At 42.7% G+C, this 25038-nt stretch overlaps 2 protein-coding genes across 6 annotated transcripts; one reads left to right on the top strand and one right to left on the bottom strand.

Annotated features, from left to right (window-relative positions):
* Positions 1–1806: 1806 nt before the first annotated feature.
* On the top strand, positions 1807–11082 carry LOC143284479 (uncharacterized). 4 transcript variants are annotated; one of them, XM_076591159.1, is made up of 6 exons: positions 1807–2055; positions 2088–2127; positions 2361–2490; positions 5824–5965; positions 6917–7041; positions 8968–11082. In XM_076591159.1, the coding sequence occupies exons 3-6, from the start codon at positions 2406–2408 to the stop codon at positions 9156–9158; spliced, it is 543 nt and encodes a 180-aa protein (XP_076447274.1). In that variant the 5' UTR covers positions 1807–2055; positions 2088–2127; positions 2361–2405; the 3' UTR covers positions 9159–11082. The 4 variants fall into 4 exon arrangements, with proteins under 4 accessions (XP_076447274.1, XP_076447273.1, XP_076447272.1 ...); XM_076591158.1 differs by having other exon boundaries at positions 1807–2127; XM_076591157.1 differs by having other exon boundaries at positions 1807–2490.
* Positions 9719–24203, bottom strand: LOC143284478 (uncharacterized). Of its 2 annotated transcripts, none has more exons than XM_076591154.1 (7): positions 23752–24203; positions 19824–21002; positions 17836–18038; positions 16867–17361; positions 16380–16649; positions 15244–15350; positions 9719–14552 (listed from the first exon to the last, which is right to left on the bottom strand). In XM_076591154.1, exons 1-7 carry the CDS (start codon positions 23752–23754, stop codon positions 14071–14073), a joined length of 2739 nt encoding a protein of 912 aa, XP_076447269.1. In that variant the 5' UTR covers positions 23755–24203; the 3' UTR covers positions 9719–14070. The 2 variants fall into 2 exon arrangements, with proteins under 2 accessions (XP_076447269.1, XP_076447271.1); XM_076591156.1 differs by having other exon boundaries at positions 23999–24203.
* Positions 24204–25038: the final 835 nt, after the last annotated feature.

Below are 25038 nucleotides of genomic sequence, written 5' to 3'. Positions count from 1 at the left end.
TTCAAGATCATCAGATGGAAGTCAATCTTGTCCTTGTACTGTATAGCAAAAGTCCGCAAAAGAGTCTTAAAGATAACGCAGTGTAATAAATGCAACAGGAAAGGCCCAAACAAACTATCAAATAAAGGTGACCCTTCCGGACTTTCTCAAACATAGTGAGCTACTAAGCATCTATGCTTACGGAAGCAGTTGCTGCCACCGGTGGCCCTGGTTGTTGTCTTTGTCCCATCGATCCCATGATGTTGCCGTTGTTGTGAGCGTGCGACATTCCATAAGACATCATCAGTGGCCAAGGTAAAAAAAATCACTTCGGAAACTGTTTTATTTTTGCGTCGGACAACTTGACAGCTGTTCTCCCATACAGTGGTGTCGACACCAAAGCGGGTGTGCAGTGACTGCATGGAATGATGCACATCTGAGTTTTGAGTGTTGTATGATGATGATGATGATAAACCTAGATCCCATGTGCAACATGCACTTGCGCACGTAAAAGAACTCACGGCAGCAAAGGGTTGTTTTCGGTTTCAGGGCCGTGTCAGGGCTTACAGCTAGAATGCAGACCTATTCCATATACGCTAAGGCACTACACTGAAAGAGTGGAAAAGCAGTTTGGGATCTAGATAAGGAAGGGCAGGGGGTGGGGGAGGAGGGAACAGAGGAAGAGATATCACGGACTATTTATAAGTTTGTGGAAGATACACACTCAAACCTTTCACATAAGAAACAGACAGAGACTGACCAATCAGTGCGCCTCGTCTTTGTGGTTTTTTGTTTGTCACTGTGACATAACGGCACGTGACAAGAACCAGCGACTGCGCAGACGCACTGCAAAAGCTTTTGACACAATACTTTCGTGTCTTTTCAGTTAGGAGAAACGATCCTTGAGCACACAAAGGCTTTACCACAACTGAAAGTTGTACACATGTGTCTGTGGTCGGCTGGTGTGTGTCTTCAGTTAGGAGAAACGATCCTTGAGCACACAAAGGCTTTACCACAACTGAAAGTTGTACACATGTGTCTGTGGTCGGCTACTTGTAGTACGAAGAGCGTACGATCAAACTTCCCTCTCTTTGTTTCTCTTAAAAAAAAAAAAAAAAAGTTTAAAGGTCTTTCTCAGTTTCCTTACGTTGGTTTGTTGTTGTTGTTGTTTTATTTTGTTTTGTTTCAAGGTCTGATCAGCGCGTTGGGTTTATGCGAAGATCAGACACCTGCTGCCTTTTCGTCTTGCCTTTTTTTTTTTTTTTTTTTAAAATAAATAACAGCAGATGTGGTGTAGCAAGTATGGATCAGTCCAGACGCTCTGGCATCTCCATGAAACTGAGGCTGCCACATATGACACGACAGCCGTTGAACGTGTTGACACGAAGACAGGCCTGAGTCAAATTTGTAACATGGAGAAAACTTCACCTTTGATCATCTACTTGAATCTTCCATAGCTACAACACGCTGATGGACGACAGATGGGCCACAACAGAAATACGTTAAATTTGATGGTTAAAATTTGGTTTAACCGAAGATTCGTTTTGTGATGGTTAAACCGTGCAAGGCACTGTCTCGCTTTTAGAGAGCATTTTAAAGGAAAGAAAGTAGAAAGAAAAAAAAGTGGGGGTGGGGGGGGGGGGAGAAGAAACATTATCCACGGTGTCATTTGTTGTATTCCATCTGCCTGTAACCAGATCTGTATCACTATCACCGACATTTGAATCACGTCGGCCTGCTACCGCTGACCTAAGGTCAGCTGAAGGATACCCACAAAGTCGTGCCCAGTGAAGCATAAAGACGGCGAGGTTTATCTTTCATTCGTGCTGTGGGTAGCGTGTCATTTCGCTCGCTGTCAGTGGTGGTGATCGTCGCACTTAATGCAACGACTGACTTCACGTTGCGGTTTTCTTTCGTCACTGCGAATGTTTAGTTGTTGCTTTGACTGCTTTCTTTGTTTTCCTTTGGTAGTAAGCAGTTATTGATTTTGTTGAAGACACGGATCCAGAAGATTTAACGGGGAAAAAAGAAAACTACAGAATGATTGAAGTGCCGATATCGAGTGGATAAGTTTCAGACAGAGAGAGAGAGGTGGCAGTTTTAAGTCATTTAAATTGAAAGCAGCCCTGAGTACAGCCGAGACAAAGAGTACGCACTTTTTTTTTCTCTCGTATTGCTGTCATTCTATTAAAGTTTGATTTTATTTGATCTGATTACCATCACCGTTCACTTCACACTGTGTACAGTCTGTATTCTATTAAAATTTTATTTTATTTGATTACCATCATCGTTCACTTCACACTGTGTGCAGTCAGTATTCTATCAAAGTTTGATTTTATTTGATCTGATTACCATCATCGTTCACTTCACACTGTGTACAGCGTGAACATCCACCACGGAAACTTAACTGATCTCCCCGCTACAAAATGAAGTGCTCGTGGATAGCTGTACCACCGTTCGCGTTTCTGATGCTGGTTTTCTCATCCTGTGTTTCGTCATCCCGTTTTGAAGGTAAGAAGTCACAGTGTATTTTAGTTAGCATTGTCTTACGCGAAACATGCTATTCTTTTATACTGTTACTCTTTTCCCCTCTGTTGATCACAGTAATCCTTTTTGGGGGGTGATAGGAGTCTGTCACCTGGAAGGACACCTTGAAGGACAGGCGAGGGACGACGTGGGACAGAGCAGTTTACTCAGATCGAAAAAAAAAACCAAACAGTTGAGGGGGTCACGTTTTTGACGATTTATCGACGAGACCAATGAATAATGAGCTAGCTATCTGTTTATCATGTGTATACACTTTTTGTGCTTTATGTTCCCCATTTTCTCTGTCTTTCTTTTCGTTATCTGTGCTTTATTTCCCCCTTTTTCCTGTCTTTCTTCTCGTTATCTGTGCTTTATTTTCCATTTTCCCCCTGTCTTCTCGTTATCTGTGCTTTATTTTCCCCCTTTTTACCTGTCTTTCTTCTCGTTATCTGTGCTTTATTCCCCCTTTTTTCCTTTCTTCTCGTTATCTGTGCTTTATTTCCCCTTTTTTCCCTGTCTTTCTCTTCGTTATCTGTGCTTTATTTTCAATTTTTCCCCCTGTCTTCTCGTTATCTGTGCTTTATTTCCCCCCTTTTCCCTGTCTTTCTTCTCGTTATCTGTGCTTTATTTCCCCCTTTTTTCCTGTGTTTCTTCTCGTTATCTGTGCTTTATTTCCCCCTTTTTTTTCTTGTCTTTCTTCTCGTTATCTGTGCTTTATTTCCTCCTTTTTTCCTGTCTTTCTTCTCGTTATCTGTGCTTTATTTCCCCTTTTTTCCCCTGTCTTTCTCTTCGTTATCTGTGCTTTATTTTCAATTTGTTCCCCTGTCTTCTCGTTATCTGTGCTTTATTTTCCTCTTTTCACCTGTCTGTCTTCTCGTTATCTGTGCTTTATTTTCCCCCTGTCTTTCTTCTCGTTATCTGTGCTTTATTTCCCCCTTTTTTCCCCTGTCTTTCTTCTCGTTATCTGTGATTTATTTTCCCCCTTTTTTCCCCTGTCTTTCTTCTCGTTATCTGTGCTTTTTTTCCCCCATTTTTCCTGTCTTTCTTCTCGTTATCTGTGATTTATTTTGCCCTTTTTCCCTCCTGCCTTTCTTCTCGTTATCTGTGCTTTATTTCCCCCTTTTTTCCTGTCTTTCTTCTCGTTATCTGTGCTTTATTTCCTCCTTTTTTTCCTGTATTTCTTCTTGTTATCTGTGCTTTATTTTCCCCTTTTTTCCTGTCTTTCTTCTCGTTATCTGTGCTTTATTTTCCCCTTTTTTCCCTCCTGCCTTTCTTCTCGTTATCTGTTCTTTATTTCCCCCTTTTTTCCTGTCTTTCTTCTCGTTATCTGTGCTTTATTTCCTCCTTTTTTCCTGTATTTCTTCTTGTTATCTGTGCTTTATTTTCCCCTTTTTTCCTGTCTTTCTTCTCGTTATCTGTGATTTATTTTGCCCTTTTTCCCTCCTGTCTTTCTTCTCGTTATCTGTGCTTTATTTCCCCCTTTTTTTTCCTGTCTATCTTCTCGTTATCTGTGCTTTATCTTTCCCCTTTTTTTCCTGTCTTCTCGTTATCTGTGCTTTATTTCCCCCTTTTTGTCCTATCTTTCTTCTCGTTATCTGTGCTTTATCTTCCCCCCTTTTTTCCCTGTCTTTCTTCTCGTTATCTGTGCTTTATTTCACCCCTTTTTTCCTGTCTTTCTTCTCATTATCTGTGCTTTATCTTCCCCCTTTTTTCCCTGTCTTTCTTCTCGTTATCTGTGCTTTATTTTCCCCTTTTTCCCCAGTCTTTCTTCTCGTTATCTGTGCTTTATTTCCCCTTTTTTCCGATCTTTCTTCTCGTTATCTGTGCTTTATTCCCCCCCCCTTTTTTCCCTTGTCTTTCCTCTCGTTATCTGTGCTTTATTTCCCCATTTTTTCCCCTGTCTTTCTTCTCGTTATCTGTGCTTTATTTCACCCCTTTTTTCCTGTCTTTCTTCTCATTATCTGTGCTTTATCTTCCCCCTTTTTTCCCTGTCTTTCTTCTCGTTATCTGTGCTTTATTTTCCCCTTTTCCCCCAGTCTTTCTTCTCGTTATCTGTGCTTTATTTCCCCTTTTTTTCCGGTCTATCTTCTCGTTATCTGTGCTTTATTTTGCCCTTTTTCCCTTCTGTCTTTCTTCTCGTTATCTGTGCTTTATTTTCCTTTTTTTCCTGTCTTTCTTCTCGTTATCTGTGCTTTATTTCCCCCCTTTTTTCCTGTCTTTCTTCTCGTTATCTGTGCTTTATTTCCCTTTTTTCCTGTCTTTCTTCTCGTTATCTGTGCTTTATTTCCCCCCCTTTTTCCTGTCTTTCTTCTCGTTATCTGTGCTTTATTTCCCTTTTTTTCCTGTCTTTCTTCTCGTTATCTGTGCTTTATTTCCCCCCTTTTTTTCCTGTCTTTCTTCTCGTTATCTGTGCTTTATTTCCCTTTATTTCCTGTCTTTCTTCTCGTTATCTGTGCTTTATTTTCCCCCTTTTTTTCCCTGTCTTTCTTCTTGTTATCTGTGCTTTATTTCCCCCCTTTTTTCCTGTCTTCTCGTTATCTGTGCTTTATTTTCCCCTTTTTGTCCTATCTTTCTTCTGGTTATCTGTGCTTTATCTTCCCCCCTTTTTTCCCTGTCTTTCTTCTCGTTATCTGTGCTTTATTTCACCCCTTTTTTTCCTGTCTTTCTTCTCATTATCTGTGCTTTATCTTCCCCCTTTTTTCCCTGTCTTTCTTCTCGTTATCTGTGCTTTATTTTCCCCTTTTTCCCCAGTCTTTCTTCTCGTTATCTGTGCTTTATTTCCCCTTTTTTCCGATCTTTCTTCTCGTTATCTGTGCTTTATTCCCCCCCTTTTTTTCCCTGTCTTTCCTCTCGTTATCTGTGCTTTATTTCCCCCCTTTTTTCCCTGTCTTTCTTCTCGTTATCTGTGCTTTATTTCCCTTTTTTTCCTGTCTTTCTTCTCGTTATCTGTGCTTTATTTTCCCCCTTTTTTTCCTGTCTTTCTTGTTATCTGTGCTTTATTTCCCTTTTTTTCCTTTCTTCTCGTTATCTGTGCTTTATTTCCCCCCTTTTTTTCCTGTCTTTCTTCTTGTTATCTGTGCTTTATTTCCCCCCTTTTTTTCCTTTCTTCTCGTTATCTGTGCTTTATTTCCCCCCTTTTTTTCCTGTCTTTCTTCTTGTTATCTGTGCTTTATTTCCCCCCTTTTTTTCCTTTCTTCTCGTTATCTGTGCTTTATTTCCCCCCTTTTTTTCCTGTCTTTCTTCTTGTTATCTGTGCTTTATTTCCCCCCCTTTTCCCCTGTCTTTCTTCTCTTTATCTGTGCTTTATATTTCTCCAAGTTACCAGGTTTCTTTCAGAGGGCAAGAGCTGCAGGGTAGTGAGAGGCGAAGACAACAGAACGTACACGGAGGTCACGTGGTGCGATCATGGCTGTTGCCGAGACGACCAGCAGAGGGAGAAGTGTTGTGATGGAAGTACTCTGTAAGTGATTGAATACTAGTTAAAATAGGAGTGGGTGTTTTTTAAAACACGTTTTTTCCCTGTTTAATCGTTTGAGCTGTGCTCTGTGTGTGTGTGTGTGTGTGTGTGTGTGTGTGTTCTGCTCTGTTGTTCGATGTCAAAGTACCTGTCGAAAGTTGAATAAAGTGTAGTGTCTTCATGCATTTTTGTAACACAGTAACGTATTGATTTTTTGTTTTTTTGTTTGTTGGTTTTTTGTTTTTTTGTTTTTTCTTTTGGTGCTATTTATTTTCAAAACTCCTTGAGTGCCGTAGAACGCATCGCGTACGTGCATAGTGACATCATTGATGACGTCATCACAAGAAGAGAAATATCTCTTGAAGGCTGAAAATTCACACAGTAAATCTAGAGTGGTATATCTTCAAATCAGTTTCTTAGTTTTACTTTTAGGCTTTTTCGTTTTGGGTATTGTTTGATGACTTGAAACACCACTTTCTACTGTTTTTCTTTTTCTTTTTTTTTTCAATGAAGGGGTTTTAAGAAATCTGAAAAAAAAATCCCCAGTACCTTTTCGCAGCACGAATAAAATAGTTGAGCAACTCTAAATGAAGGCAAGTGAGCGCTGTGGTACCTGTTTCTTGCGTTGATTGTCCCACCAACTTAATCTGTTGATCAAAGTGGAGTAGTGGCCTAGTAGATAAAAGCTCCCAGTTAGGAAGATACGGTCCCGGGTTCGATTCACGCAACGATCGGGAATTTTGATCCCCTCTGAGCTAGATGTTCATATTTGGATACCAGTCTTTCGGATAAGACGTTGAACTGAGATTGGTGTGCATGTTAGATACCGCACAAGAGTTGTCCCTGGCGCAATTTTGCAGAAAATTCACGTTTAAAGGAAAATAAATTAATATAGGATGGTGATAACGACGACGACGACGATGATAATGATTATTGTGATTCTGATGCTGGCAGAACGAGTGGCATGGTGTTCGGATTTGTGATCACTGGTTCGCTTGTGGTGTTGGCGTTTTGCATTTACGTTCGACTGAGAGTGGCCACCAGCACTGCCAAACCAACTCGTCCGTCCCCGGCTGCAGGTGGGTAGTAATAGTAGTAGTAGTAATGGCGGTAGAAGCAGCAGTAGTAGAATAGTAGCCGCAACAGCAGTAGCAGTACTAGTAACAGCAGCAGCACCATCAACTGTAGTGGCAGTGGAAGAAGTGGTGTGGTAGAAGCAGCAGTGGCAGCAGCAGCAGTTTTCATTTTCATCATGAAGATGAAGTTCAGGCAGTCGTATTCCATAAATATTGTAAATATCTATTGATTTGTTCCTTGCGGCTCAGCCGAGCGCGGAGGCCACACTGGGGCTAAAAACATCTGTGTGTGTGTGTGTGTGTGTGTGTGTGTGTGTGTGTGTGTGTGTGCGTTCTTCAGTTTAACGTCTGTATACTAAAAGTGATATCAGGCGAAAGGAAGAAGAGAGAGAGAGAGAGAGGTTGATTGTTTACTTTAAAAAAATTGTTTCTGTTTATGTTTGCTTGTATATGCGAGAGAGACCAGAGAGAGTAGTAGTAATAGTAGTGGTAGTAGTAGACTACTGCTGCTGTGATGTTACGCTTTTTTGTCTGGATTTTTCTGATTGAGAGAGAGAAAAAAATGGAAAGGCTTGCTAACATGGGGTGACAGAGGTGTGTCTGTGCCTCTGTGCCACTTGACAAGTTGTTCTCTACGCTTCCTTTCATAATATATCCCGGTGTCAACCAGGCCTGAAAGATACAAACGCATGCAGTGCTGGTAAGGAAATTTGAGCAACACACCCAATGAGTGCTGGTCAGGAAATTTGAGCAACACTCTCAAGCACATCCATGAAGTCAGCGGATGATCCCCGACTGTGTGGCACCAATGTCTCCGTAGTCGTTCGGATGAGACGATAAACCGAGGTCCCGTGTGCAGCATGCACTTAGCGCACGTAAAAGAACCTACGGCAACAAATGGGTTGTTCCTGGCAAAATTCTGTAGAAAACTTCTGTAGGAAAACGAAAAAAACTGCACGCAGGAAAAAATACAAAAAATGGGTGGCGCTGTAGTGTAGCGACACGCTTTCCCTGGGGAGAGCAGCCCGAATTTCACACTTGAGAGAAATCTGTTGTGATAAAAAGAAATACAAATACAAATGTACCCGTCTGAGCCAGCAGCACACACAACTCTGTGTAGGAGCCAACCACGGGCAAAAACAACCACCACCACCAAAACTCTGAATGTGCTCGAACCCGCGTCCTCCCAGTCGTCCGCTCCGCAACGTTAACTCTTTGCCATTGTGGCTGGTATAAAACAGTCTCTGTTAGCTGGCTGGCTACGATTATGAAAATTGTACGATGCATATGTGTTTGTATCAGACCAAGTAAGACGAAACTGTAGGTCACCTTTAACTTAAACTAGGCACATCGTGTCCCTTGACACGCCACACTGATTTCTGAAAAGTTGGATCATAAACGTTTCGTCGTGTGAGGGAAGTGAGAGTGTCTGTGTGTGGTACATGGTTGTTGTATGGATAAACTATGTTCGGTTGTGTGTGTGTGTGTGTTTGTGTGTGTGCCTGAGATAGAGAGCGTGTGTGTGTGTGTGTGTGTGTGTGTGTGTGTTTGCGTGTGTGTGCTTGAACGTGCGCACGTGTGAATGCTCTATTTTTATTTACCTAGTTTGCTCGGTACTCGTTTGTTTTTGTCGTTATATGATGGTGGTGATGATGATGTTATTATTGATTTTTTATGTTCAGTTCACGGTGTTGAAGGTAGTGACATTTTCCTTTGTATGTCTCTCCACTGTATCCCCGTGCCTTTCTCTCCCCCACCTCCCCACTTTCTTGTGATGATTTACTTGTTCATTTTTTCTTCCTCCTGATGTCTAGAAAATTCTTATTTTGAGGACGAGACGACCACCATTCCGACTCATATTCTTTTAGAATGTGTTGTTGATGCTGCTTCTTCTCTTCTCCTGCAATATTCCGAAATGTTATGTTTCAGAGAACGAGGCAGCCCCCGAGGTTAGCATACCGGAGGAGGACCCACCCCCTCCCTACTGGATATGCATGTCCCAGGATCCGCCACAGTATGACCAGGCAGTGTCATCCTTCCTCCACAGCGACGGCATCAGAACGTCGCGCGTCGTCGCATTTTCCATCTTCGGCCAGTGGTTTGAACATCGTCAGCAGTGAAGGTGTTGGGTGCTCTGTGAACACTGCCATGAACAGCCAGGAGACTGGACAAGGGGACTCTGCCAGAAACATCAGGGAGGGTGGGCAAGGGGACGCAAGTCGATCGCCGTCACGCAAGAGGTCAGCGCAGCAAACAGAGTTGCCCCAGGGTGTGGTTCTTCAGCCTTCGGCTCTTGAGATGCGACCATCCAGTGATTCATCTGCGTTAGAGAGTCGTTCACACGGGAGAGTGACGCTTCCAGACCTGTCCACAGCCAGTGGCCAAGAAGGAACCATGGCCGTATTTCTTACAACAGGACAGCTTTCTGCAGATGCCCTAAGATCTCTTCTGCAATCTACCGATGGCAGCACCAAACTCGTTCAAAGCTAGATGCAACATGGGAACGGACACCGATGATTCAAGTCCGAGTTTTTCGAATCTTTCTGGCTGTATTTCAGGTCTCTCAGGCGGTGCTTCAGCTAGCGTTTCGACTGATGTCCAGCAAACTGTTGTGGTGCCTTCTGACGAGCCAAGTTCCGGAGGAAGTGATCATTCAGTTTTCATTGATGAATCATTGGTAACTGAGATTTTGAAACGGATTTCGCCTGGAACTGTTGCTTTCTTTGAAAACAAAGGCAACACGAATCCAGGAAACACAGGAAATTAACAACTGATTTTGTTTTGGAGGACAGTGACTGCTCTTTGCCATTCCTTGTAAATATATAAACAACTATATCTCCTTCCAGGTCATGCGTAAGTCTAATACAAAAAAAGTATTCATACAGCGCTGAATCTCGCGTAGAGACAAATCAAAGCGCTTACGTCCTATCCATTCACATGTATACACAGCTATGAATCCGAAAGATGAAAGATAAGTCCGCTTAGGAATAGATTTAAACAGAAAGCTAGATAAACTATAGAAGAAGAGAGGTTTACTGTTTTCGAAGGAAGTAGGTTTTTAGGTCAGACCTGGGGAGCTGAGTGCCAACATACGTTGGAAGTCTGTGTCTGTCCGCTGTATGATTAGTGATTGTCAGGCATACACTAAAGTCTGTTTCAACGGTAAAGTACTGGAGGAAAACAATAATTATGTATAATTAATCTGTCGGATATATTGGAACATATCAAGCTGTTGAATACTTGAGATTGTATGGAAGACGAGCGCTTTGTGGGCTGGAAACAAACGAAATGCAAATGCGATTACATGTGAATTGGAATCCACCGAAAATATAAATTCTTGAAATACGCTTAATGATTAAACATGCTGTGAAGAAACAGACCTTAGTGAAGCAATATGCCAAAAATGTACAGCTGTAATATTCATGTCAATGGACAAGAACAACTCCTCCAGTATTGATTGACAGTACCTTGTGCTTAGTGAAACTTAGTGAAACATTATCATTCAGTAATGCTTATATCTTGTGTAATACCCTTTTTTTTTAATTCTGTCATTAAAGAAAAGAGTGCATGTGTTACGTACCCAAAACCTATTCCAGGGAATAGGTCCTAGGCACAGCTCGATTTGTCCGAAAAAGTTGTAACACACTCAACAGCGTCTTGCAAGAGAAACACAGGCAAAGAATTTACAGTTCAAAACATTTATTGACACTCACACTGGTGCATGAAACAAGCATGGACACAATCTTACAAGATGAATAATGGGGTCCAAGAGGGGGGGCTAACTATCTTGACAGAAAGAACGCCTCCCCCCCTAACCGAAAGGATGCCTTAATGCTGCCCTACCCCAATCTATTTTTAGTATTTATCCCCGGGTAGGCTAAGGGAATGGTGACTGATGAAAAGATTATCAATCAATTTAAGTCCCGGGAGCCTTTCTGCTCTCCGCGCTTAAAGAACAACTACAACAGCAGCAACAACAACAACAACAACAACAACAAAACACACACACACACACAAAAATAAATAAATAGATAAAAATAAAAATACAACGACAACTCTTTCAAAATTAAAGAAATGTTCCAAGTTCCTTGCCTGGTACAATTAACATTCATACACAGTCCTCCTCCACGAAGATGAGGCCTTCTCTATGCATTGTCCAAACTTTCCCACAACACTCACGACCAGGTCAGGAAAACAAAAGATAACACTCGCTGTTGGAATTGGGCTTCCTCCACTGAAGCTCTTGTAGACTCTCGTCGGACGTTGAAGATACCGGTAATTTAGGAACTGGTTTGACTGCTGAAGAAAAAATAAAATAAATAAATGAAAGGATCACTGTAGAAGAGGTTGGTAGTGATGGGTCGTGAGTGCGAGTGTATGGGGAGGATAGAATGGAACATGCAGAGACCAAACCCCATCAACTATTGTTTCTACAACGTCCGTACTTCGGTACATCAGTAGACATAGCATGATAATAATTCACATGTACGTATATTTAATGCAGTCGGTGCAGACATACCAGAGTAAAGTACATCACAAATGGTAACCCAAGGGCAATGAGAAATGAACAGTCAAGCATATTTCCCTTATTAATTTCATACCAACTCGGTCGTGGAAAACTGATTGCTCCGCTCGGCTCCCCTCCTTCTGGAATTGATCACTTTGAATTCTTTCTTCGTCCTCTTTTCTTTCTCCCCCCCCCCCTTCCCCCTACCCCCTTCCCGAGTGGTGAATGTCAGAAAAGCCGTCTAGAGCGTTGCTTTTTTGTGTGTGTACCACCTTATTTTAAAAAAAAACAAACAACAAAAAAACCCGTCACCCCATCAAAAGTCAATGACGACAATACAATATGACGTAAAAATTGACAGGACATAGGAGTGACCATACTTCGAAGTTACGTACATAATCAATGGAGCCTAACGTGGAGATCAGAATGAACGATGACCTCCAGTATGCTGATCGAACAGCAACTGCCAAGGCACGACTTCCCTTGAAAGATAGGGAAAGTTCCAGACCAGCGACTGCCAAGGCACGACTTCCCTTGAAAGATAGGGAAAGTTCCAGACCAGCGAGGTCGTCCAACATCAACTTGTGTACAACAGCAAGCACAAAGTCTTTAAATCAATTATAAAAAAAAGAAAGAAAAAAAAACATGATGAAAAAGAATGAATCATTAAACAGCTTAAGGTATAGTTAAAAATGTACAATATAATACTAACGGATCGCGATGAAGATGAGAAAAAAAAATTGGTTTACACACAAGCGCACATCTAATCAGTGTTCAAATGAAAACAAAACAGAAACGGAAAAGAAATAATGAAATAACGGTTAATGTTGTTGCGCACCATAGAATGGCGCGCGACAGCAGGCAATTATCTGTTGAATAAATTGAAATCTATATGACTATATATGTATGTGTGTGTGCGTGTGAGAGAAAGTAATGGTATTTGCTTGATCACCATCATTATCATTAGTACAAAAACAAATGTTCATCAATCAATCACATATTATTACAATCAGGTATAGACGTAGTTAACCAATCAATCAACCAATTATCAGCATGATTATTAATGTAAACAATAACCAAATAAAGGAATAGCATGAACGGGAAAAAAAACATCTGAACAACATGTAACTCAAAACAAAGATATAACACAGGTGACAAGAAACACTAGGGAGAACGGGACAGTACAAGGTCTTCAGAGAAGAAGCCCCCCTCAGTGTTTCGGCCCTTAACTCCTTACACCATTGTATTGCCGCCTACTCTTTTTTTTTTTTTTTTTTCCTGGTTCTCGGCAGGTTCGAACCAACGCCTCCAGGGTGGTCGCCACTTCAGGATTGAGTCAACTTTTCTGGTCGATGTTTTAACCACTGAGCCATTGTACGCCTAGTTTGAGTAGGGAAATTTAATTTCATTCCTCCTCTGACCAGATCCAGCTGGAACTCTTCTGCTGCTTCTGCCATTGCCTTGAGCGCCTGTGTCCTGTATGCGCCAGAAATCGACAGCTGTTTCATGTGGCTGTAGGCAGGTAATATATCGGTATACTAGTCGGTGAACACTGAGGATAAATTATATTTTCTTTAGTGAAACCTCTGCAGTAAGTGCAAAAGTTTACCTACACATATTGGTGGAAAAAAGAAAGCTGTTTCGAAATGTTCATTGCTTACCAAGTTTTAGTAAAATGAGACAACAAGCACAAAGTTTGTGTAGCTTTCTAAATACGTGCAGTGAGTACACGCACAACATTCATTCATCACACGAAGTATTAACAAGGGAAGGTCTTGCACAATAACGCAAAGTATCGGAAACACACACACACACACACACACACACACACAATAGAATGTACAAAGCATGTTAAGTCTTAGCAAGGGAATCGTGAGCATAAAATGCATTTTACATAATTATGTCATGAACACAAATACGCCTGACAAAATACATTTTATACAGTATCAATTACCAGAAAAAAAAGAATTTGCAGTTTATTTAGCAGAACTGCATGTTTGCCTGTTATAAATCTTTATGACATATAAAGCATTATCAGGACACACGTTTGATCCAGATACAAAACTGACACACCTTCATAAGTATCAGCAGAACGATAACAAGCACAGTTGTGTGTGTGCGTGTGTTTTAGACAGTATTGTGTCACTGTGGCAGCAGTGTTTGAAAGACCACACAAAACATCCAGCACAAGGGAAGCAATAGAATGGTGATATGAAACGAGGAACACAGTCAGTTCCTTTTGTTCCATTCCGTGCATTTTCCGTAGACATTTCTTTGTATGGTGTGTGTTTGCATGGTGTGTGTGTGTGTGTGTGTTATAAGCCCCAGCTTATGTCAGTAGAGGAATGACCAAAACACCACGCCTAATCCATACACGTGTTCACCAAAATACTCGTAGCCATTGCATCGTTAACTGAGTTATGGAAACATAGTACATCAAAATGATGTTGTTATTTTCAAGCTCTACATAAAAATCGAAACACAGAGCTTTTCCCAAATCCCGCAGATCCCCCTCTGCAATGCGGTCAGTCCAGTTCTGGTTCCACCACCTTGGGAAGTTCCACGATGACCAGCTGAGTCGTGCAGCGTGACAAGGCATGGACCCTGTCCAGTAGTTCTGAAGATTCTATGATATACTCTTCAGACAGACGGTGGTTCTCTCCGGGCAGCCACACGACAACCTTCCTTTCCAGGCCCTGGAGGAAAGTGGAAAATGACACCACCACACGGTCAAATCTCGCTACGCCCATGCCAGACACGATGCTCTGACATTTCGTTCTGTTATGTTGGGCGGCTGCGTCCAGAACGTACAAGGGTACTCGTGCTTTTCGTAGGCCGCGAACCACGCCACTGGCTGATGTCACCACTTTGCCAGTGTCATCTGTGACGTCATCCCGCAGGTCTGAGCTTCGCGTCACGATGAAGACGTCTTTGTACTGCAAAGGTGCGGGGCAGGTTGTTGTCAGTGTCCTTGATGACGTCATGCTTCCGGATCCTCTGTGATAGGCTGATGAGCACAAGCACATTGATTTGTTACTATGCACTTGTTTCTTTGCTGTTTTCATTTAAATGTTTCTGCATCATAACACACACACACACACACACACACAGAATGAAAAAAAGAGAGCTATCAATCGTTTCTTTGCCCAGCTATGGATTCTGCTGGAGTACTGACAAAAAGAAATATTCTTGAAGCAGATGAAGAATGAAGTATTTGAATGTGAATCGAGTCATGCAAAGCGGCTCCTCTGAAACAACCTGAAGTCGTTGTTAAGGCCGTTCTTTGATTTTTTTTTTTTTTTTTTTTTTTTTTTTTTTTTTTTTACATCCAAGATATATCTATATATACATATATATAGTGATCTGTCTGCATAAACATTTTTGGAACAACACCATCACAACACCACGCCCTTTTCCCTTGCCACTTGGATGTATATGTGTTGTGGCTAAAGGCTGATGTACACTACTTTTTTTTTCTTTTTTTTTTTTTTTAGTTCTGAGCGCGCTCTGTGTGTGTGTCTGTACGCGCGCGCGCGTGTGTGTATGTGTGTTTCTCTCTCTCTATCTCTCTCTTTCCACCCCCTTCTCTCTCGTCATGTAATCGTTTTCATGTGTTTTTCTTTTTTGTGTGTTTTGTTGTTGTTGTTTTTCTAATGATAGTGTGTTCGTCAACGACCGAAAACTTCTTTTTCACATACCTGCTCCTCCAACACGGAGTTGACGGTGCAACAGATCAGCGATATTTTCTCCGCATTTCTCGCAGTCTACTGGCGAGCGTGTACCATGATCCATGCCATGCGTCAGTCTGAAGGCAAGTGGAAAAAAAAAAGATTCATAGCATCAGAACATTTTCGGGGGGGGGGGGGGGGGCAGACTAGATTGTGTCTTAATGCTGAGTAGGACCTAAACTGGTATGGAAGAAAAACGTTCCCATGAAACAAAAGATCAGACTCCCGCATGCACTGGCATATTCAATCTGCCTGTATGCATGCAAGGCATGGACCCTGACGGCAGATTTGGGAAGAACTGAAACAATGGAAAAGAAGTGTTATTGTACGATACTGACCATCAGATAAACTGATCACATCACCAGTGAACAAGTGCGCTGAACCATAATGTAGCACATAGGACGATATTATGATCTGCTATGCTAACATCGGACAAGAAAAGGAAACTACGTTGGTATGGCCATGTAACAAGATCCAATGGCCTCCTAGGAACTGGTGAGGCAGAGACAAAAAGACTATAAATTTTTTTTTTTTAAACAACGACAACACCACCACCACCACCAACAACAACAAACCAACAAAAAGCACCTAAGAAACGATGGGTTGATAACTTCGCAGACAGGACAGTAAAAATCATTTACAGAGGCCCTGGCTTTGACACAACTGACAGACCCGAAGGAATCTCTTCTGTTTGTTTGTTTGTTTGGGTTTTTTTGTTGTTGTTTTTTTCAGCACGGCGTTCTAATCAGTCTTCACATGGTTGAAGAAGAAGAAGAAGAAGAAGCAGTAGCAGAAGAAGAAGAAGAAGAAGAAGAAGAAATGCTATGAAGAATAAATCTGTCACACTACAACCTGCAGATACAACCCATTAACTTGTCATTATGACTGTGACCAAATTAAACTTATACACCATTACTCTGCTCCACTGATGAAGTGACCTTCCATTCGAATGTACTGACTGCGCTTCGGATTTATTTTTTCCCTATTTCTATGTTATCATTTTGATCATTCACTGGCTCGTTTTCCTTGCCATTCTGATACGTTCCACTTATCACCCATTTACTAACTTGCCTTCTCACTGTCTCACTCCCTTCTGCCTCACGCACCTGATGACTTGCAGACCGTCAGAAGGTGCAGGAATGCCGTTACATAGGTACCTAATGGAGGCTCCAGTCAGGGCCCAACGGTCCAGGCCTGCTTGCACCTCTCGTTGAATGGCAGGGGCACAGCGCAGGGGGGTAGTGAAGAAGGCTTCCTCCACGGAAGGAGGCATGGCATGATTGGTGACCCCAGCCATCCAGATGTACTGATTCGTGAGGAATAACTCCAGGTATACCAGTGCTGGGTTGAGTTTCCAGTAGTCAATGAGAGCAGAACTGTGGAGATAAGGAATGAGTTCGAGTGAAAATGAAGCAGGGAATTCAGTACTACACGCGCGCACGTCCCGTACACAACATTACATTGCACATGCACATACACGCGCGCGCTTGCGCACACACAGAACGCAATAACACACACACACACACACACACACACACACACACACACACACACACACACACACACACACACACACACCACACACACACTTACTTTTTGGCAAACATTGTCTCGTCCATGATAAAACGATGAGGACCACCTATGTAGCACAGTTTCGCGAGGTCGCCCACTATCTTCTTTGTCTCTTCCCATTCATTGATAGTCATGTCAAAAGCCAGCAGCTGTACCCTACCAATGGAACAAGGCGCACCTCCTGAGGTGTACAGAGCAGCCGTTGTGTGCATCTGGTGACAGATGAGTTCACACACACCTCGGGTCTCGTAGCTGGCACTAATCACGTACACGTCATGTCCCTGCAACAGCCACTTCACGCCCATCAGAACCAGGGTCACGGTCTTGCCGGTTCCTGGGGGACCTTTGATGTATACACGGCGAGGTGCTCTGTTCAGCAGACCCACCTGTTCTGGCGTCAGGACCAGGCGAGCGAACGTTTCGCCCAGAAAAGACACGGCGTCTCCCTGTGTGCGTATCTGCAGACGTGGTGGAACACTGCACTGCACTGTCACGGATGTAGCTGGTCCTGCAAATCTGTAAAGGTTATATAAATATGTGTTAGGCTTTCAGGACTTTGTTGGCTGGTTCGTTTCTCTATACCTCAGTTTGTTTACCTGTGCGCTAACTGATCGGAAGCGCTAAGCAGCACTGATGGGAAGTTGTTTTCCTTCCAGGAGCAAAATCTACTGTCTTTGCTGATCATTTATAATCCTTAGATACGTTCTTCTCTCTGGTGTATGAACTGGTGTCGTTTTGCCGTATTTTGACAACTCCTGAATGTCTAATCTGCAGCTTCTGAATTGTTTGTGTGTGTATAATTTAGCATACATTCCACGCATATATGCATGAAATCATCTCCCCACACAACGACCAACAACAAATACACCTCGTACAAATCACCCATCCCCAAATGAGCACAACAATGATATAAAAGAAAAATAAAATAATTAATTGGCATTCTTTTCACCATTAGACTACATCACCCCCATTTTGATGTACAGTTCACACCTGGCCACAATGTCCAGGTACAAAAGGTCAGTGAGACTGTTATCCTCGGCGCAAGCCATCCGGTGCTGCCACCAAGTGGACAGGTGAGACAGGTCAGCCTGGGTCACTTTCCAAGGAGTGTCCCGATCAGAAAGTTGGTCACTGCACACGCACAGTCTCGTGGCATCCGTTTCATCTGCTGCCCCCAAGCACTTGCACAACGCCTGTCGAAATGATCAGTCAAGTTGTGAGCACCACAGCTGTGTTCACCGTTCACTGGAAAACGAGGAAGAAGAAAGGAATGTGGCGCTTTTTATTTGTCTGCGTGTGTGTGTGTGTGTGTGTGTGTGTGTGTGTGTGTTGGGGGTGGGGGTGTAACGATGGCTACGAATTGTTCACACGTGAAAAACATTCTTAGTGCCTTTGCGTGCGTATGTATGTATGTATGTATGCATGTATGTGTATATATATATATATATATATATATATATAATCATAATGGTATTATGTGTATGATATATATTAAAGGATCGATCGATAAGTATCTGAATGCAGCCACGTGGGCATACTTACACATCAAATGACAATTTCAGCTTCTTGGTGTATCCTCCCTCAGCTTTCATGCATTTTCCCATTCTTTTAACTCTCTCCATACGAACGGCGAAAGAGACGACGCTAACAGCGTTTCACACCAATTACCATCATCAAAATATTGCAAGCGGAAGGCTCTTCTACTGAAGAGGTGAATGTTGACAAAGAATACCACAATTCTGACGACGGAAGCTAAAGGTTGGGTCATTCAGACACCCACTGGACATCCGAGGGGTCTGTGTAGAGGAGAAGAGAGGACTGGCCGTACTGAGTGAGTTAAACCGCGTGCCCATGGCACCCAAGCGCGCTGAACAGGTTTATTCAAAATAATGCCGTCGAAGAATGCTCGAACGTCTTCAACACTCTAGAACTGCCTTCTTCTCAGCTGTCACTTGTCCAAAGGTAACAGAAACCAGTCACAAGGGGACACATCGAGGGGATATGGGGGATGTGTGACCAACTGTATTGAACTGAAGTGGTATTGTGACTATAGCCGGGTTTGAAAAGAAAATATACCACCATTTGCCTGCACTTCTGCATCTTTTGAATTTTACAGGCAGACTCTCATTCGGGGAGACCCAGACTGCAAACTGTTGCTTTGTTTCGGGATCACATTTACATACCTCCGTCTCGTTGCTAGTTGCCATGCACTAAACATGATTTGATCTTCCTCCATCAAAGGTTTGGAGCACGTGCGCGCTATAATAAACCCTTACCTTCTTTCCTTCATCATTTATGTTATGAGGGCCCCATCAGGCACGCCGGTTCCCAACTTCCAGATGATCATGAAGCATGACATAGGTACTTCCCGATGCAAAGTTTATTTACTTCATTATTCATTGTAAGCAAACTGGGGATTCTCCTTAATAATTGACCTTACCTAGGTAATCTTCTCTGGAGCTGCGATGGTTAGTGGATGAGCACAATTGCCATTATCCTCCACAGTTGATTTCCAAAACTTAAATTCTTTGATACGGTTTAAAACTGTTGTTCTTCGTGAAGCTTACTTGACAAAGCAATGTGACAAACTTTACAATCTTCCATTAAACGATTTTCCCTGGCACAAGTCATAACTGAAACATAACACGAAAATCAAGCTGTGAAAGGGCCACGTTTCTTGCAGGAGGGCCATCACTATTACCCCACATATTGCATGACAGAAATTGTGATTCTGTCGTTCCTGTAGATTTTCTCTGTTCAGATACTCATCGAGTGACCCTCGTACCTGATAAATGATCTTCGGATCCGGGGAACCTTCCATCATCATTATATATATATATATATATGCGTGTGTGTGTGTAACACAGAGAGAGAGAGAGAGAGAGAGAGAGAGAGACGTGACAATATCAAATACGAAGAATGCATGAAAAAAACACAAAAAAAACGTTGCCATACCTGCATGTAATCGACAAGCTCACCTGGGTCAGAACTGAATCCTTAGACAAGATGGAAAGCAGCTGAGCGCTGCTGACATAGGGCAAGATGACAGTTTTCCTCACTATCACGGCAGGTGCGGTGTCACGCATCAGGCCAGTCACCACCTGTTCAGACCTGTCCAGCTGTTTCACGGCTCTCCAGATCCGGTTGCTGATGTCAGCACCAAGCTGGGCTTCCGTCTTATTTAGCTGACCAGACACCATCCCCACCGATTTAATTTCCCCAATGAGAATCCCATAGTGACGGTGAATAATGAGGATGTCGAAGTCTCCATCGACGAATTGTTTTCCAAGATTTGCAGGGCGAGGAAACCACCTGAATGCTGACTTCGGGCAGGAAAGGTCTTTGAGGTAATTGGTGAAGCTGAGTTGTGACAAAATAAACATCACTTCTCTTCTAGCAACGCCCATTGCCTGCAGGTTGGTCAGGAGATACTGCTGAGTAAAATCATCTCGGACGTTGTTGGGACGTACAGGTGTGGGAGGGCTATAGGGACTGGGATGAGAGGTCCACATGCTATAAGGTGGCTGACTCTTTGACTGGTTTTGTGACTGTGCCTGATTCTGTGATGTAGATGAACCTTGTGTTGTTGAAGAATTCTGCGCCGCCGACAGACTCTGAGGTAGCGTCGTCTGCGTATTCTGAGACTGAGTACTCAGCACGTTCGAGGCTTGTGGATGATTATGGGCAGTCATTTTCTGCACCTGATCTGGGGAAGAGACCTCATCTGACAATGATGTGTTCTGGCTGACATCACCTTTCTGACTCGAAAAAGCTTCGTCTGCTGCATGACCATCTGATTTTTGAGGGAATATGTAGTTACAAAAACGAGAATAGGCGATGTCAATAAAACCGGATGCTACTCTATCAACCCAGGGTGGTAAAACACTGGAAACGATAGGTTGGCCTGCGGTGGACTTCTGTGGAACAGAAGCTGATGGTGAGGTTGACGTGTTGGAAGGTTGCTGGACCTGCTGGACCACTAGGACAGGCTGACCGGCTACGGTGTCCCAGGTGTAGGGTACCCTGTTGACGATGACGGGGGGCACACAGATGGTAGTGGTGTGCATATCGGGGTACAAGGACACCACCATCTGACGCCATTCGGACGCCGTTTTCTTCGCCTCTCTCCATCCGTCGGACTTGTTTTTACTGGAAGCCTGTAAGAATTGGTAGTGCTTTCATTTCATGTCTTTTCACATACGTGATAATTGAACGAAAACTGTGACAATTACCGTCAGTTCAGATATATTTGGCCACAGACAGACAGAAAGACAAACGTATATGTATGTGGTTATATTGGTAAATGGATGATTTTTTTTCAACCCGTTTGATATGACTTGAAGGGGAAAGACGTTAAATTGAGACCACGATAACTACAACAGCAACTACTACTACTACTACTACTATTTTACGCTCATGCACACACACACACACACACACACACACACACACACACACACACACACACACGTTTAAGACAAACATTCGTACACATGCATAAGGAATATCCCACTGAAGATTATGACAAAGTGTGGATGAGTGGCTGAATGAGGACGAGTGTTAACTGCTGAATTGTCACCGGCGATAATTTGGCGGAGCTCGGTCAACTGGCGACAATTCAGCTTATCAGGGACAAATCAGCGGTTACTTAGTAAACGCCAAATTGTCGCAGCTTGTTTTGCTGTGTGTTGATCATGTTGAAGACGAAAAGAAGTCAAGAAAGAAGAAGAAAGAAAGTTATGAAGAAGCAGGGACTGAAGGGGAAAAAAAGAAAAAAAAGAAGTAGAAGAAGAAAGCAATGAAATAAGAAAATGAGGAGGGGAGTAAGGACAGAAAAGAAGAAGAAATAATGAAAGAAAGTAAGAAAGACAATGCATGCTTGTGTGTTTTTGTATTAAGAGCTTATTGGGGTAAATCCTATATTCCCCGAGGTTTACTTCTGCGTTCGTGGGCCGCAACTCCCACGTTCACTCGTATGTACACGAGCGGGCTTTTACGTATATGACCGTTTTTACCCCGCCATGTAGGCAGCCATACTCCGCTTTCGGGGGTCCCCGAGGTTTACATTCCCCCAAATCTACGTAACTGCTGAAATGCCGCCAATCCGCTGAAATGTCGTCAATCCGCTGATATGTCATCGACCAGCGACAATCAATTTTGGCGGTTCTCAGACCCGCTGGTTTGTAGCTGATCCACCGGGTCGGCAAAAATTCAGCGGAAGTCTGATAAAAGTTGATTTGTTTTCGGTCTGCTGATTTATCGTCGGCTATAAATCAGCAGTTAACCGAGCTTCGCCAAATTGTCGCCGTTGAGAAATCAGAGGAATCGACAATGCAGCTGTTAACAAATGGTAGGGTACAATCTTGACCAATCTTTTTCGGTCATATTTGGCTGATGATTAGACAGAGCCAACAGAAAATTGTAAACAAGTTTGAGTCGTTTCGTTAGTCGGTTTACTTTAACTGGGTATATGGCGAGATGGTAATGAAGCTCCGCAGCTGGATGGGGCAGAAACACATGATGATACTTATAGTTGTTTCTTTCCAAAGTAGATTTGGGTCTGTATTTCATTGTTTTGGCGTGCCCGCTTTACAGACCGCAGATGGAAAGAACATTATCTAACACAAGAACATGCATTCCTTTCTTCCTCGTCTGGTTTTCCCCTGCTTAAGCCATGTCCTTACCCCCCCGCCCCCCCCCCCCAACCCCACTCTCCCCCCCTCCCGCACCCCCGCCTCCCCAACCCCGAAAATACGTTGCAGAATTGGGATATCATAGTGATTTAGGAAGTTAATATGGCCAAACATGATGAGGAAAAAGATACTGTTTCGAATCCGGTTGCGTAGTCCATATAGGAAAACCCCCTGGCGTCTGATAAGCTATTTTGTCTCAATGCTCACTGTCACAATCCCGTTTTTCATTTATTCTTTTTGCGATGACGATAAATCATGACGAAACGGGCGGCGTGGGCTGAATGTTCAGATGACTCCAAAACATATAGGCAAAATTTCTTACATGCAATTAACCTAGTCTGGGATCAATCCTCATGAAAGGAAACTGACCTCAGCATTTTAAGAACAAAAACAAAATAAACAAAAATATCAGTTTAAAACAATTCAAAACAAAATAAACAAGTACGATCGTTTTATGTGACCTCCGTAAGTTTAAGTTTTCAAATCTGAAGTTTTCAACCCCAGATCCCCCGTCACTGAACGCTTCCTAACAGTTACTACTGAACATTTTTACGAATCATCAATTTGATGAAATGCTCGTTTCAGCAAAAGATTCACTTTCGAAACTTAATGTATAAAACTTTGACACACAGGCAAAATGCATTCAAACTTCCAACAGTCTTTTGTTCAAAGGATAGGAAATGAATCCACAAACGTTTCATATCTATATCGAAAAGAACGAACGAACGAACACACACACACACACACGCACGCATACAACACACACACACACACACACACACACACACACACACACACACACACACACACACACACACAGTAGTGGGGGATGGGAGTGGAGGGGGAGTGGGGGTGGGTGGGCAGATAGTAAGAGACACGGACAGAAACTCCCACGCGGATATTGTAATAACATTATGGTATGTTTGAAATTAGAATAGTGTTTAAATACGGAGAGACAAAGAGACAGAGAGGGAAACAGACAGACAGAGAGAGAGAGAGAGAGAGAGAGAGAGAGTGTGTGTGTGTGTGTGTGTGTGTAGGGAAACAGTCAGAACCTGTAAAGGAACAGAGAGAAGGACAGACAGACAGATAGACAGACGGACAGAGAGACAGATAGTCAGGCAGACAGGACAGAAACAAAGGCAGACAGACAGACAGACATAGAAGGAATATATATATATATATATATACATGAATTAATAAAAGCAATTACCATTTATGGAAGCTTTCTTTGTAAACACCGGACGCTGATGACGGATTACTCGTGTTCAGTCGTTATGATGGGAATATAATGCTAAAGAGGCGCTTTAACATTAAATCATTGAATAAATAGGTACATGAATAAATGAAAATAAAATATAACGAACTGACCAACAATCCAAAACAAAAACAAAAACAAAACTACGAAATGAACCAGAAATTTGTGCACACCGCGTCCAACTCAGTCGCAAGGCTGTTACCATTTCTTTTGAACCGTCAAACCCGTTCCTGGATGAGACAGCACACACACAATCTTGCGCACTGGGCGTGCTGTCGACAAAGTGGAGTTTAACGACCTATGGGCCACGTTGTTCTGGACAGATGTCCGCAGCTGTCTTTTGTCGGAGGTAGACAGGTGTTCAATGCTGTGGTCCGTTTGGTGTCGCAGCCGTAGGCAGGAGGGAATCGTTGTCCCAATGGGTGTCGTTGTTGTGGGCAACGACTGTCGAAGCAAACCCTTAATATAAGCCCAGCTGAGCGAGTCAGGTGGTCGAACGTTTTCCTGCCGTATGATTGTGAGTCATCGATTTCACAGACGGAACTTTCCTTGGAAAGTCCAGTCTCAGCCCATGTAATGGTTGTGTGTGTGTGTGTGTGTGTATGCACGCGCGCGCGCTCCGGTGTGCGTGTGTGTGTGTGTGTGTGTGTGTGTGTGTGTGTGCCGTGAAGAGTGAGGGAGAGGTAGAGGGGTGGCGTGAGGACAACTATCACCTCAGTCTTCGGTTCCTCAAAAATAACTACTTCGTTTTCCAATGACGTGATGATGTAGTGGACACAACAATGGGAGACAATTTCCGTGTATTCTTTTAAGGACATGGCTGGCCCGGGAAGTCAGGTCAGAAACGGGGATGCTTTTTTGTATTTGTTCTTTTTTCCCCCATACAATTGTGTTTTTCCCAATAACTAAATTTGAAGTCAGTGATAATAGTGGCTGAATATGAAGTGTGGGATTTGTAGCTGGTAACACTTTTATTGCTTGCAATCTTTAGATAAATTATCATTTTGTTGGTTTTCATTATTTCATTTTCATAACAGAACATGCAAAAAAAAAAAAAAAAGAAAAAAAAAAAAGAATACTAGTTTCCCATTTCTTCCTCCATCTATATTAATTCCGTGACAAACATCAGGAGCAATATTTGATCTGTTTGCCGATCTCCTTCATTTTCATCCACATTCAGTCAGCATGCCTACACAAGGTTTGAGAACAATTCGCGACAGTTACTCAATCTTTTATCCACGT

Source organism: Babylonia areolata, chromosome 8 (genome assembly GCF_041734735.1).
Source record: "Babylonia areolata isolate BAREFJ2019XMU chromosome 8, ASM4173473v1, whole genome shotgun sequence".
Lineage (NCBI taxonomy): Eukaryota > Metazoa > Mollusca > Gastropoda > Neogastropoda > Buccinidae > Babylonia > Babylonia areolata.
Note: the sequence above shows the minus strand (reverse complement) of the source record. Positions and strands in the feature narration are given on the sequence as shown.

Coding starts and splice junctions, on each gene's coding strand:
- LOC143284478 (XM_076591154.1), bottom strand. Junction 17,362..17,835: donor TACCTGGACATTGTGGCCAG/GTGTGAACTGTA, acceptor TAACCTTTACAG/ATTTGCAGGACCAGCTACAT. Junction 15,351..16,379: donor GACGGTCTGCAAGTCATCAG/GTGCGTGAGGCA, acceptor ACTTGCCTTCAG/ACTGACGCATGGCATGGATC.
- LOC143284479 (XM_076591159.1), top strand. CDS start 2,406: ATGAAGTGCTCGTGGATAGCTGTACCACCGTTCGCGTTTCTGATGCTG. Junction 5,966..6,916: donor TGTTGTGATGGAAGTACTCT/GTAAGTGATTGA, acceptor TGATGCTGGCAG/AACGAGTGGCATGGTGTTCG. Junction 7,042..8,967: donor TCGTCCGTCCCCGGCTGCAG/GTGGGTAGTAAT, acceptor GTTATGTTTCAG/AGAACGAGGCAGCCCCCGAG.